Raw genomic sequence first — 11,715 nt, 5'->3', positions numbered from 1 at the left:
GAAGGATTGGAATTATTTCTATTGTAAACTTTGGAAAATTTGGCTTTTATATGCAATGCATGGTATTTGCTCAAAATATACAACGAATCCAGTCCATAGAAAACTATGTAGTAAACCCTGGAACCTAATGGAAATTCCAAAGCATTCGGATCTAGAACTTAGAAATATGGATGCCTGCTCTACCCCAGCCACAGATACCCGCCGAGGAAATATAAGAAGCATGCTGCAATACACTATCATAGCATAACACAACTGAACCTGAACTTAACTGCTTACAGATTTGCCTGGCGCTGCACAGGCAAATCATGCACAGTCTGAGGCAACACAGCAGTCGCAATGCGTTCTTCAGTAACTAGCAACTGTTCTGGGAACCACGACAGATCCATACCAGACTGACCATCCTTTTTCAAAAGCATAGTAGCCAGTGCCTTGCCAGACAACCACGCCTGTACCATTCCCTCGCCACAGAATGCAGCACACACCCACTCAGCACCTACATTCGGCTTGTTCTTATCCGGTGTCCGATGTGTCACGGACCCAGGCAACTGTCCTACCCATGGGAGCCCGTCTGCGCTGAATCCCATGTTCCCTGTCCACATCGCTTGAATGGGTTCGCCCTGTACACGGCCCCAAGATTCGCGGCCGAAGACAGCGCTTAGCGCTCCGGAGAGATGGATATCGATTGCTAGGCTCATTTCGTTGTCTGTTGGTACACCTAGGTCTGCACATCCCAGGCTTTCACTTCTAGCGAAGCCACCGCCTAGCATCATTTGCCCACTTGGTAGCTGGGTGAGGTAGTCGAAGCCACGGTCATAGTTGAATAGCCAGGAGTGTTTTGTTGCTTGCAATGGGAATTTCTCCCCGGGATTCTGGGCAGACATTTGTCCGCGGACGGGGAAGATGCGGCCTCGGAGGCCAGGGACGAGGTGTCCGACATGTGCATTCGTGCAGTGGATGACATGGCGAGCGTGGATTGTGCCGCGGCTGGTTTCTATTGTGTATTCATGGCCTTGGCCCTTGCCGCGTTGGATTGCCCTCACTGCCGTGTTATCCTCAACCCGGAAGTCGGATGGGTAGTCCGAGACCAGGCGAGAAAGAACACCCGTTACGAACTTATAGGGCCACAAAGCACCTGCAGGGCCTGCAATGACGCCAGCTGCGCGTGAAAGCTTAATTTTCTGCAGAGTATGTCAGTCAATATCCAAACACTAAATGTAATATCCGAACAAACCTCGGGAATCGAGTCTTTCTCGTATGCAACCCACTCCTTCGACTCCTCGGGCATGCCCTCCTTAAACCGCCCCAGTCTCTCCTTAGCAGCCTTCCACTCTTCATCACAAAAGAAAGCACTAAGAAACTGCACTTTGCGAGTCTGTGCAGTCTCAGTTAAGCCCATTTCCTCAGCGACACCCAAAATCTCGCGCAAATGCGCAAGTCGGAAGCGAAGTATCTTCCGTGCGGCGGCTTCTCCGAACATATCTGCAAACTCAGCGTACTCGTCGGCCGTCTCGAGGATATGGCCACCATTACGGCCGGTAGCACCACTGCAGATGTCGCGAGCTTCGAGCATTACCACGGCTGGATGGGAATTTGAGCCCTTGGCGCGATTCTGGAGTAGCGTGCGCGCGATGGAAGCGCCGGTGACGCCCGAGCCGATGATCACTACATCTGCCTCGCTAGGCAAAGAATTTGAAGATTTCTGCGCAAATTGTGGGTGCGGTTCTTTGAGCCAGAAAGATGATGTTGTCGCATCTTTGGGGACGCCAGGGTCTGCATGAATGCGGTTTAGAGCTTGTTGGCGCTCTGCAGCAGGGACCGAAAGGTTGCTTAAGTGAGCTTGAGCAAATGCCATGATAAAGGAATGAAGTGTTCTCAAGTGGAAAGGAAAGAAGGGAAAATTGGAGATAGAGGGATGTGATGGTCAAAGCAACAAGTGAGAGCAGATAAAGCGTTCAAATATGCCCAGATAGGATAGTTCCTTGAGATGCCATCTTCACTAATCAGGGACGGTCTGTTGGACTTGCCCGATCGGTAGATTTGTCTAACGGCTGATCTTAGGATACTGCGCTCGTGTTCTTTGGACCCTCCGTAGAGTTGGGGTCGACCTACTGCTTTGGATTGCGGGGATGTTCCCGCTCTCCACTTTGATCGCTTATTTTGGTTTCGCCGAAGATGCGCTTAACTCATCGTTCAGATCAATGGGAATAATTTTAATGGAAGATTAGGCATGCCATGCTCTACTCCGCTTAGTAGGTACCAGTGACTGCTATACGGGCCGTTTGAGCCGAATCCCTGTTCATTTATCACAGCAGATCAAGCTGGGAAATCAAGCTCTCTAGTATAAGAATGGAATTGATAAAGTCTGTACTCCCCCAAGAATTTTTGATAAATCCAGAGTCTCAAATCAATTTCGTCTCTTCTACAATGCCCACTTCTCTCTCACCCGGTAACGACATCTTCCCCAACGGCCCGCACATGCGCCAGCCTGCCCTGTCTTTTCTCTATCGACTTGAATGCGATATCGCCAAAGAGGAGATCAACATCGGTGCACCGCACGATGCAGGTACCGTACGAAGTATCGCCAACATCCTCGGCGGAACCTTGAAGGGGCCTGGCATTGAAGCCACCATCCTGCCACTTGGCGGAGCAGATTGGGCGACTGTCGTAAAGGGAACCCACGTATGGATTCAATCTCATACACTCCAATAAATTCATAGCTAACATAATTAGTCCATGACCCTTGATGCCCGCTACACGGTACGCACAACCGACAACCACTACATCTACATCCGAGCCCACGGCCTGTACCGCCCAGGCCCAGGAACCGATTACGCGAAAGCAGTGGAGGCCGACCCAACGAAGCCACCACAGCATACAGTCACGCAGGACGATGTCGAATTCTTCTCGCACCTTCGTCTTGAAGCCGGACCCGGCCCGTACAACTGGCTGAATGGGCTAGTCTGCCTCGGCGTTATGACCTGTGAAGGAGAGAAGCTCTGGATCGATGCGTACCACTTGACGAATTTCCCGGGTGTCAAGCCGGAAGATGTCGTGGCGAAGAAATGAGCGGCAGATAGAATAGAGTAGAAGCCGAATGGATGTCTCTCGATTCCATGATTAACTCCAGGATGTAGCCGAAGCAGCTATTCCCGATCAGCTGTTCCCGATCGGGTAGGTGGACGCACCCTTACATGGAATGGCGTAGATTCGAGGCCTAGCGTAATTCCTAGTGGATCGCTGATTAGGACATTCTTATCGTCAACGTGCACATAGCAACGACATAAATGCCGTGATTGCCATCAATCCCTAGTCATTGTGATATTATTTTCATTATGGAAACTCCGTGGAAGGATCTCGTCGTTGCAAAGCGACGCGAGTGCGCACAGAAGATTCCCCGCGAATGGACTCTTAGTGAGGACCAACTCTCGGTGCCCGCACGTCTGCTGGAGTATGATCTCCCGCGGCGAACGGGGTTGCTGTCTGAGCTTGAGCTGGATCTCACGGAAAACTTTACTGCAAAGCAGCTTCTGGTTAAATTGGCTTCGGGTCATGTTAGCTCGCTGGCTGTTACCACTGCGTTTTGTAAACGGGCGGCTATCGCGCAACAGGTGGTATGTTAGCTCTGTGTTCATGAAGTCGATGTGACAGACATACATGGAAGCTAATTTTTAATTATAACAGACATCGTGCCTCACTGAGACGTTTTTCGACCAAGCGCTCGATCGTGCTAAGTACCTTGATGAGTATCTCCAGCGCGAGGGGAAGCCGATTGGCCCGCTTCATGGCTTGCCGGTCAGTCTGAAAGATAGCTTTTGTGTTGAAGGCTTGCAGTCAACTGTGGGATATGTTTCATTTCTGAAGAACCCGCCGGCGTCGACAAATTCGGCGCTTGTGGCAATGCTTCTTCGGCTGGGAGCAGTGTTGTACGTCAAGACAAACATTCCACAGACTATGATGGTAAGCAGGCTATCTCGACATCTGTGCTCTGATACCCGACTGATCATATTAGTCTGCCGATTCGGAGAATAACATCTTCGGCCGTACACTCAACCCACACAACACGTCTCTGACAGCCGGCGGGTCCAGTGGCGGTGAAGGCGCTCTTGTGGCATTCCGAGGCTCCATCCTCGGTGTGGGCACTGACATTGCCGGATCAATCCGTATCCCATCCCTCTGCTGTGGTGTGTATGGATTCAAGCCAACGGCAGACCGCGTCCCCTTCGGTGGGCAGGTCTCGGGTGCGATGGAGGGGTTGCCCGGTCTCAAGCCCGCTGCTGGCCCTCTGGCGCACAGTGTTGCCGATTTGCAATTGTTTATGAAGTGTGTCATCGGTGAAGGAGAAGCATGGCAATATGACCAGACTGCCATGGCTGTGCCGTGGTCCGGCAGTCCTCATAGTATCAACGAGCGCAATGGAGGTCTGACAATTGGTGTCTTGGGTGAAGACAAGGCCTTCCCTCTTCACCCACCTGTTAAGCGTGCCCTGGATCGTGCGGTCGAGTTGCTGACCCGAGCCGGCCATCGCATTGTCAAACTTGACAACCAGAGCAAGAAAGAAACCTCCGTGGCGTTTTCTTCTCGTCTCTCGCTCCAATACTTTGTCTATGGTCCGCATATCGATCATATCGGCGCCAGCGGCGAGCCGCTTGTCAACTCAGTGGCTAAAGCCGCATCGCCTATGTTCACGGGTCCCTGGCCTGTCGATCAAGAGTTGGAAACTTTCCAGAAGATTCAGAAGCTGCATGAAGCGCGAACGCGGGTAAGCGATGCATGGCGTCAGATCTGGGTGGATCAGAAGCTGGACGTGGTTCTTGCTCCTGGGGCACAGAATACTGCGGTTGCGTACGACACTTATGGATGGCCACCTTATACCGTGATGTGGAACCTGTTGGATGTAAGTCGTCTTTCTTTTGATTTATATGATGCGTGTTACTAACTTTGGTGCAGTATCCTGCGTGTATTGTTCCGTTTCGGAAGGCATCCAAGGAGCTAGATCCGGAAAAGATGGCCATAGGTGATGGCGTGCAGCCCGATTGTAAGTCCCTTCGCTGCTTTTTCTAAACAATGTACTAAGTAGCGCCAGATAACCCCGATGAAGTGGACGGTGCGCCATGTGCAGTGCAAGTTATCACTCCAAAGTTCCAAGATGAGAAGTGTCTGTGGGCAGCGGACATTATTGACCAAGTTCTTCGAACATAGCATACTTGGAGGAAGCCCTATGAAGAGATAGAAGTGATCATTAAATCTATTTTCAGTCTATTTACTAGTCCAGCTTTCCATCCAATTCTCAATGTATCTTTGCACCAACCCCTCCGCAACAGGGTCTTTCACGAAGCCCAACGATGGGCAATCTTGAACCGTCCGACTAGTTTCAAACGTAAGTCCGGCCGTTTCATCAGCAGTAACTGGCTTCTGCCCAACGCTCTCATACTTCGATCTCCAGAAGTCAATAAGCTTGATACTAGGATTCTTCTCCGGATCCTGATCACTGCCAGCCAGTCTCTTCAACCATTCCTGAGGTGACACGATGTCAAATTGCGGCAAGGTAGAGCTCCGCTTCAAAGCCGGAAGTAGATCATCCTTCCAGCTAAATTTCTGCGGGTTAACCAAATGATACACCAAATCGGTATCAGATGCCGCAAGGTCCATGGAGATATCAACGGCTGCCCGAGCACATTGATCAACAGGTAACCAGCTGGGTCTCTCATTCAACTCTGGAAGAGAACCCGTTGTCAATGCACTGCGGAACATGAGTGCCACGGCTTCAGTCTCATTCCATTGTGCGTTAATAGTATCGCCGCTAAGCTGACCGATTCTCAGAACCCTCGCGTGGAAACCAGTCTGTCGCATAGCATTGCGGGTGATGTGTTCGGTCACTAATTTTGAGCGGCCATATCCCGTAGTCTGGGCATGGTGTAGATCTTCAACCGCCGTCTCTGGAACAGAAGCTGGTTTGGGAGTGTTGCTGGCGGTGCTCACGCTCGAGCAGAAGAAGAACCTTCCGGGAGTGGGAAGTTTGGAGCGGAGGCAGAGGTTGATTAGGTTGTATGTTCCTCGAACGTGTTGCTGTTCGAATGATCGCACGCCCAGGTTGAAGTTAACGGCCCAGGCGCTGTGGATGACGCAGGTCAGGGATGAGAGGAGTTGCTCGAGGACGTAACTACCCAATCCGAGATTAGGCTGTGAAAGATCACCGGGGACTGCGCGGAGTTTTGCAGCTTCCTCATCGGTCAGGGAAATATTTCGATCAGACAATGCTTTCGAGAGGCGAGTACCGGCGGCCACTTGTCCAGGTGCTCGAACGAGTGCCCAGACCTCCGAGACAGATGGACGCTTAAGGATGTTGGCGACTATGAACGCTCCAAGATTTCCCGTTGCACCGGTGACAATCACCACCTCCGAGTCGGGTTGCTTGGCAAGAGTCGGATAATGTTGGGTGAAATGCGAGTATTTCTCAATCATCTCTTGCATAACTTGAATCTCGTCTTCCTCCTCATACTCCTCGCCTGTGCGCAACTGGTAAAGATGTTTTGCAAGAGAGCGAACGGTTCCTTTATCGAAAACAATATTTTGCGAGAGTTCATCTCCATGGTCACCAAGATCCAGATCCCGAACGATATACCTCCAGATCTGCGTTGTCTGCAAGCTATCAACGCCAGCTGAAAAGATGTCGGCGTCAACACTGGGCAATGTTACACCCAGATCATCGCGGAACCTCTGCAAGAGCCAGGTCTCTAGTTCTGGCATTGAGAGTGCCAGGTCTCCTTTCCTCTGCCCGGTGCCTTCAAACCCAGCATATGCTACTTTTATGTCTTCGTCGAACTGCTGGTAGACCTGGGCACGAATGAAAGTTCCCTTATCTGTGATGGGGTACTTCACCTCAGCGCCCTTGACCACAACAAGTTCTTTCGGGATCCGAGAGAAAGTCTCAGCTCGAGCATTGGCTGCTTCCACGGCTGGCCAAATGACTTCCAAGAATTGATCGTTGTCCAAATGTGGCGCTTTTCCTTCAGCTCGGAAAATCAAGGCCCCAGGGACAGTACGCTGGAAACCGAAGACAACACACTCTCTCACAAGCTCCTCCTCTCTGACGCGGCCTTCAATGGGGATAGGAAGAACCTTTTCACCATTAACAAGCGTGATTCGGTCATCCAGTCGACTGAGGTACTTGTAGTAGTTGATCTTCTTTGGATCTGGATGACGTGTAAACAAGTCAGCCGTGCGGAAGCTGTTCTCCGGGTTCCTCGCACCAAAGGGAGGTTTTGAATTTGAAGGCCCTTTGCTTGGTAGACTATCCAAAGCAACACACTCAAAGACTCCAGGTGAAATTTCATCCATCAGAGTGTGATCAGCAACAGGCTGATGAAGCCGCATGTACTGCCACTCTGTGTCTCCGGGGGGTCTGAACGAAGTCATAATCTGCCCAGTCTCAGTAGCGCCGTAATTAGCAACCAGGTTGACACCCTGCGCAACAAGTCGATCACCCAAGTCATCGGGACAACTCGATCCGCCGTAAAGCACGAGCTTCGGTTTCGCCAACTCCTGCACACCGGCTGGTTCCTCTGCCAGCAGCTTAATGACATACGGCACGGCGCTGATCTGATCTGGTTGGGCGACCTGCAGCGCATCGTACAGGTTCTGATATGTAACTGGAAGAGAGTGATTCCCCAGATACATGGTTGCACGCGTGTAAAATGCTCGACCAACTTCCATTAGCGCGTGAGAGTGGAATAAGGGACTGATATTGAACAGACGAAGTGCAAAGCTCTTGCGGAAGTTTGCTAGTGTCTGAAGGTTTGTTAAGAAGATTGGTTTCGGGAAGCCTGTGCTGCCGGATGAGTGCAAGATCCAGGTGATCTTCTTTCCCTCGCGAGCTGGGTCCACGTTTGGTCGCTGGAAATGAGGAGAGCTAGCAGGGCGGTTGACCCAGTTCTCTCGTTGCAAAATCGGGAGACTACTGCAACCAGGTCGCTCAATGCAGATATCGGTTACTGTTTGTTGGAATTGCTTGATGATGATAAGTTGCCTGCAGTCTGCCATGTCCATCAGCCGGGCATATGCAGGGGCCGTCAGCCGTGTAGACAAGAAGAGTACGGCATATCCCAGGCGGTTAAGGGCAAAGAATGTCAGAATGACTTCGAAGCTGGACCCAGCAAGAAGACCGATAACAGGCGCTTGCTCGAGAACTGGGTCCTGCAAAGGCGTTAATGTAAGCTGACAGTATTTATCAATTCAATCTTACTGCAGGTTGAAGTCCCTTCTCCATATAATATCGAACGGCCACATCGGTATACCGATCAAGGTCACCAGCCGTGTGTTCTTCAAAGTCAGTCGCCCCGCGAACGGGGTAGCATATTAGCGGCTTTTGCGCCGCATCAGGTTCAGCAGCATGCGACTTCAGCAGACCATCAATGGTCATGAAATTCTCGATTGCGGGGTATCCGGCGTGGAGAGTGCCGTTCAACAGTCGTGTCGAGATATCCGCAGCGGATAAAGTTGCGTGCCCTTCCACCGTGGTAGCTGTCTCAGTCATAGTCGCCATCTCTGCGTTTTTGACTTGTTCCGCCATGGCAAAGGAGCTGAAATGGCTTTATATTGCCACGTAGAGGTTACCCCCACGATGTTCTATCTCCCACGTTGATCCCCGGCGTGGGCTTATCCGTGTTTCCGGGCAACTTTTCCGGCCCGGAAAAGCAGATTCTCGTTGTTTTCCATCGCGCATTCAAATTTAGCAGCTCGGATTTCCAGACGGTTACGGAAAAAAGCAGTGGTCAGATGAAGTCACTTGACATCTGGCTTAAATCCATTAGGCTGGTGATCGCAGTGGTGGAAAATAGGGTGTTGGGACAGACACGGTGCATACTCCACACTCGGCGTCAGGGACAAGCGGTTAGTCTGGGCCCTCTATACACGATCTATTGAACTAAATGTAGTAGCAACAAAAGACGCCTTACTCTATAATGCATGTGAGATGCAAGTGGATCAAGGACTATGTTCTATGTCTTGTCTATGGGGTATAATCGACAATGTGCAAAGGACCACTTCTCTCACTTGACAAAACCTCCCAAGATCCGTCAACGATTCGTTTCATCGGGTGTGAGCTTCGACATCTTCCGCAACCTTGGACCATATGTCATAAACAAGAATGGAATTGGCAACAAAGCAGCAGCCACTGCACCGATAATCGAAATTCCAGGACCAACCCCCAGAGCTCTGATCATCGGCTTAGCCGCTAATGGAAGCCCAGCCGCCATAATGCTTCTTAGAAAAGTAACCGCTGCCGTAGAACTTGCCGCATATATCCCGTAAACGTCAACAAGAAAGTTAAGGCACTGCTGAAAAATGCAGTTGAAGCCAGCACCGATGAACAATGCAGCCAGACAGGGCAAGATCCAGTGATGAGGTGGTTCCGCCGTCCACGCGAACCAGAATGCTCCAACTACAAAGAGGACCGCACCAATTGCCATCGGCGGTAATCTTGCTTCGGGAACTGCTTTCCCATTGGCTTCTTTTGCGATTCGGTTGTAGCGGTACTGGTTCCAGACGTTGAGGCCCACGGAGGATACGACACCGATCAATAATGCCAGGAAGGGTAAGGATGCAACGACGGGTTCCCACTGGCGGATATCTTCAAAGACGATGGGGAATACTTCCAGAGTGAGATACATGACACCGTAGACGAAGGAGGCGTATAGTGCAATGCAAGTGACAATGGGCTCACTGCAGAGCATGACCAGTGGGCGAGAGAGTTGTTTCGTAACGACCGAATGGACGTCGAGTTTGATATGCTCATGTGGATGATAATATCGGAGGTCGTTTGTCTCTTTCCGTAACGCTTGGGCCTTTTTCTTAAGGAGCACTAGTGGATATACCTCGGGGAGGAAGAAAAAGCCCAGGAGAAAGGTCACGAAGACCCAAATGGCCAAGATGTATCCAGTCCAGCGCCAGTCGAGATGAGGATTCGTGATAAGGGCAGCTCCAATGACTGGGCCGAGTGATGGTCCGCCATTCACTGCCACGGCATACAAGCTGACTGCGACGCCGCGAGTCTCTCGACTCCACATGTCACCCAGGGCGGCTGTGACATTACTGATCGGGGCAGAGCCGAAAAACCCGGTGAAGAAGCGCGTAACATAAAACGAGGCCGCATTGGTACTTCTAGATGTACCAATGGCAAAGAGCGCTTGGCAGAAGACAGCCGGTAAAATGCTAACTCTGCGTCCCCAGATTTCAGAAATTGGAGCCCAGATAATCGGACCACATACAAAACCAATTCTTGTCCATTCATTAGTAAGAATTTCCCGAATGGGGGTTTGAAAGACTCACAAGTATAACGACACATCCAAGACAGAGACCTCGCTGCTGACACCAACATAGTTGGCGATGATGCTATCGGCAGGGGTTATAATGCTGGAGCCGAGACTGCCCGCCAGAGCGAGCATCCCCAGCTGGAAAGTCACCCACCATTTGTATCGGACAGGCCAATTTTGAGGGTTTAAAGGATCATCGTGATCCCACTTCACAATGAATGCAGGATCGAGGTCAATTTGCTGCTGTTCTTTCTCGCTCCGAGCCGGCACTTTGTCGGCCACCCTATTGCCGAACATGTTGCTGAGCAATCAGACAAAGCTTCCAGGGCTTGACACGGCAAAAAGTCGACCGCTGCCTTTTGCGACAGAAATATGTTCTTGCTCGCTTCGGAAGAACATCAGTGCATCAAGATGAAATGTTGCAAGTCAGTCGGATAGTTGGTCTTGGCAACGTTCCTGCGCGACGGTTTACCGGGGAGAAGGAGTTTGCGCTTCGGACCCCGAGCTCGGAGATAAAATTATTCAACTCCAAATTAGCCCCGCCAAACCATTTCGGCCGAGCCCCCGAGGGGAATCCCGATGGTTGGAGATTTGAGAAAGTCGCCGAAATCGAAGGTAAAAAAGCGGGGAGAAGGAATGCCCTTCATTGTTTGCTTCCATTCCATCGATCTCAATTTTAAGCCTATCTCCACTCTGCATTCTGCTATGAAATTAGTAAATTACAAAGACATTTAATTGTTTATATGGATTGATGTTTTAGGAGTGAATGTTTTGGATTTGAGTTGGTTACAAAGCCCAGATAGAGTTTCATGAGATGTATACGGATGCACCGAGTAGGCGGCGGTTCAGAAATCTAGTCTACCTGGTGATGAGCTCAGTATTACCTAGATGACCCTGGGAGAGGCCCATTTGATCAATCACTGCTCCTTGTCGTGTAGCTCTCTCTTACCTTTTATGTTTCTTTTGGTTCACAACGACGATAAGATGGGCAAGTGCATGATTCTTCCTATTCCCCCCCGGCGGTCCCACCGGATTCACAAGAACGTTAAGACGGGCAGCCGGGTGAATCTCCTTATTCGCTCCTACCCTCATGCTAAGCTCCAAAGAGCCATCTTTGCACTACCGGCTGAACTGATCTTCAAGATATTTTCATACATCTCAGATCCCTGCCAAGCTTGCTTTGTTCTTACCTGCAGTGTCTTCTATCAAAGGTTCAGACACATCCTACAGAATCCCGAGTTTCAAAGGCCAAAAGGCGAGTACGTGCAGCGATGTTTGAACGGTGTACGCAGTCTGCTACTTTATTCCCCTCGAAGCGAACTTCTTTTACGACTTCAAGACAATAGATGGCGATACTGTATGAAGTATATCTGCCTGCACCGAGTATCCGATTCCGATTCCGATT

At 50.6% G+C, this 11,715-nt stretch overlaps 5 protein-coding genes across 5 annotated transcripts; 2 read left to right on the top strand and 3 right to left on the bottom strand.

Annotated features, from left to right (window-relative positions):
• Positions 1 to 272: 272 nt before the first annotated feature.
• Positions 273 to 1,852, bottom strand: N7498_006588 (NAD(P)/FAD-dependent oxidoreductase; the record flags this gene model as incomplete). Its single annotated transcript, XM_058453650.1, has 2 exons — positions 273 to 1,178; positions 1,232 to 1,852. 2 exons carry the CDS (start codon positions 1,850 to 1,852, stop codon positions 273 to 275), a joined length of 1,527 nt encoding a protein of 508 aa, XP_058307841.1.
• Positions 1,853 to 2,424: 572 nt separating this feature from the next.
• N7498_006587 (DUF3237 domain-containing protein) lies at positions 2,425 to 3,066 on the top strand (the record flags this gene model as incomplete). The annotated part of the gene is made up of 2 exons (XM_058453649.1): positions 2,425 to 2,679; positions 2,731 to 3,066. 2 exons carry the CDS (start codon positions 2,425 to 2,427, stop codon positions 3,064 to 3,066), a joined length of 591 nt encoding a protein of 196 aa, XP_058307840.1.
• Positions 3,067 to 3,332: 266 nt separating this feature from the next.
• Positions 3,333 to 5,199, top strand: gmdB (general amidase GmdB; the record flags this gene model as incomplete). Its single annotated transcript, XM_058453648.1, has 5 exons — positions 3,333 to 3,611; positions 3,682 to 3,957; positions 4,010 to 4,894; positions 4,948 to 5,035; positions 5,084 to 5,199. 5 exons carry the CDS (start codon positions 3,333 to 3,335, stop codon positions 5,197 to 5,199), a joined length of 1,644 nt encoding a protein of 547 aa, XP_058307839.1.
• A 57-nt stretch (positions 5,200 to 5,256) lies between these two features.
• N7498_006585 (uncharacterized protein) lies at positions 5,257 to 8,569 on the bottom strand (the record flags this gene model as incomplete). The annotated part of the gene is made up of 2 exons (XM_058453647.1): positions 5,257 to 8,193; positions 8,243 to 8,569. The coding sequence occupies 2 exons, from the start codon at positions 8,567 to 8,569 to the stop codon at positions 5,257 to 5,259; spliced, it is 3,264 nt and encodes a 1,087-aa protein (XP_058307838.1).
• Positions 8,570 to 9,074: 505 nt separating this feature from the next.
• On the bottom strand, positions 9,075 to 10,607 carry N7498_006584 (putative MFS transporter; the record flags this gene model as incomplete). Its single annotated transcript, XM_058453646.1, has 2 exons — positions 9,075 to 10,275; positions 10,327 to 10,607. The coding sequence occupies 2 exons, from the start codon at positions 10,605 to 10,607 to the stop codon at positions 9,075 to 9,077; spliced, it is 1,482 nt and encodes a 493-aa protein (XP_058307837.1).
• Between the last annotated feature and the right edge of the window lie 1,108 nt (positions 10,608 to 11,715).

This window comes from Penicillium cinerascens (genome assembly GCF_028974065.1).
Source record: "Penicillium cinerascens strain IBT 15544 chromosome Unknown contig_6_segment0_segment0, whole genome shotgun sequence".
Lineage (NCBI taxonomy): Eukaryota > Fungi > Ascomycota > Eurotiomycetes > Eurotiales > Aspergillaceae > Penicillium > Penicillium cinerascens.
This window is presented reverse-complemented; position numbering and strand designations above follow the sequence as displayed.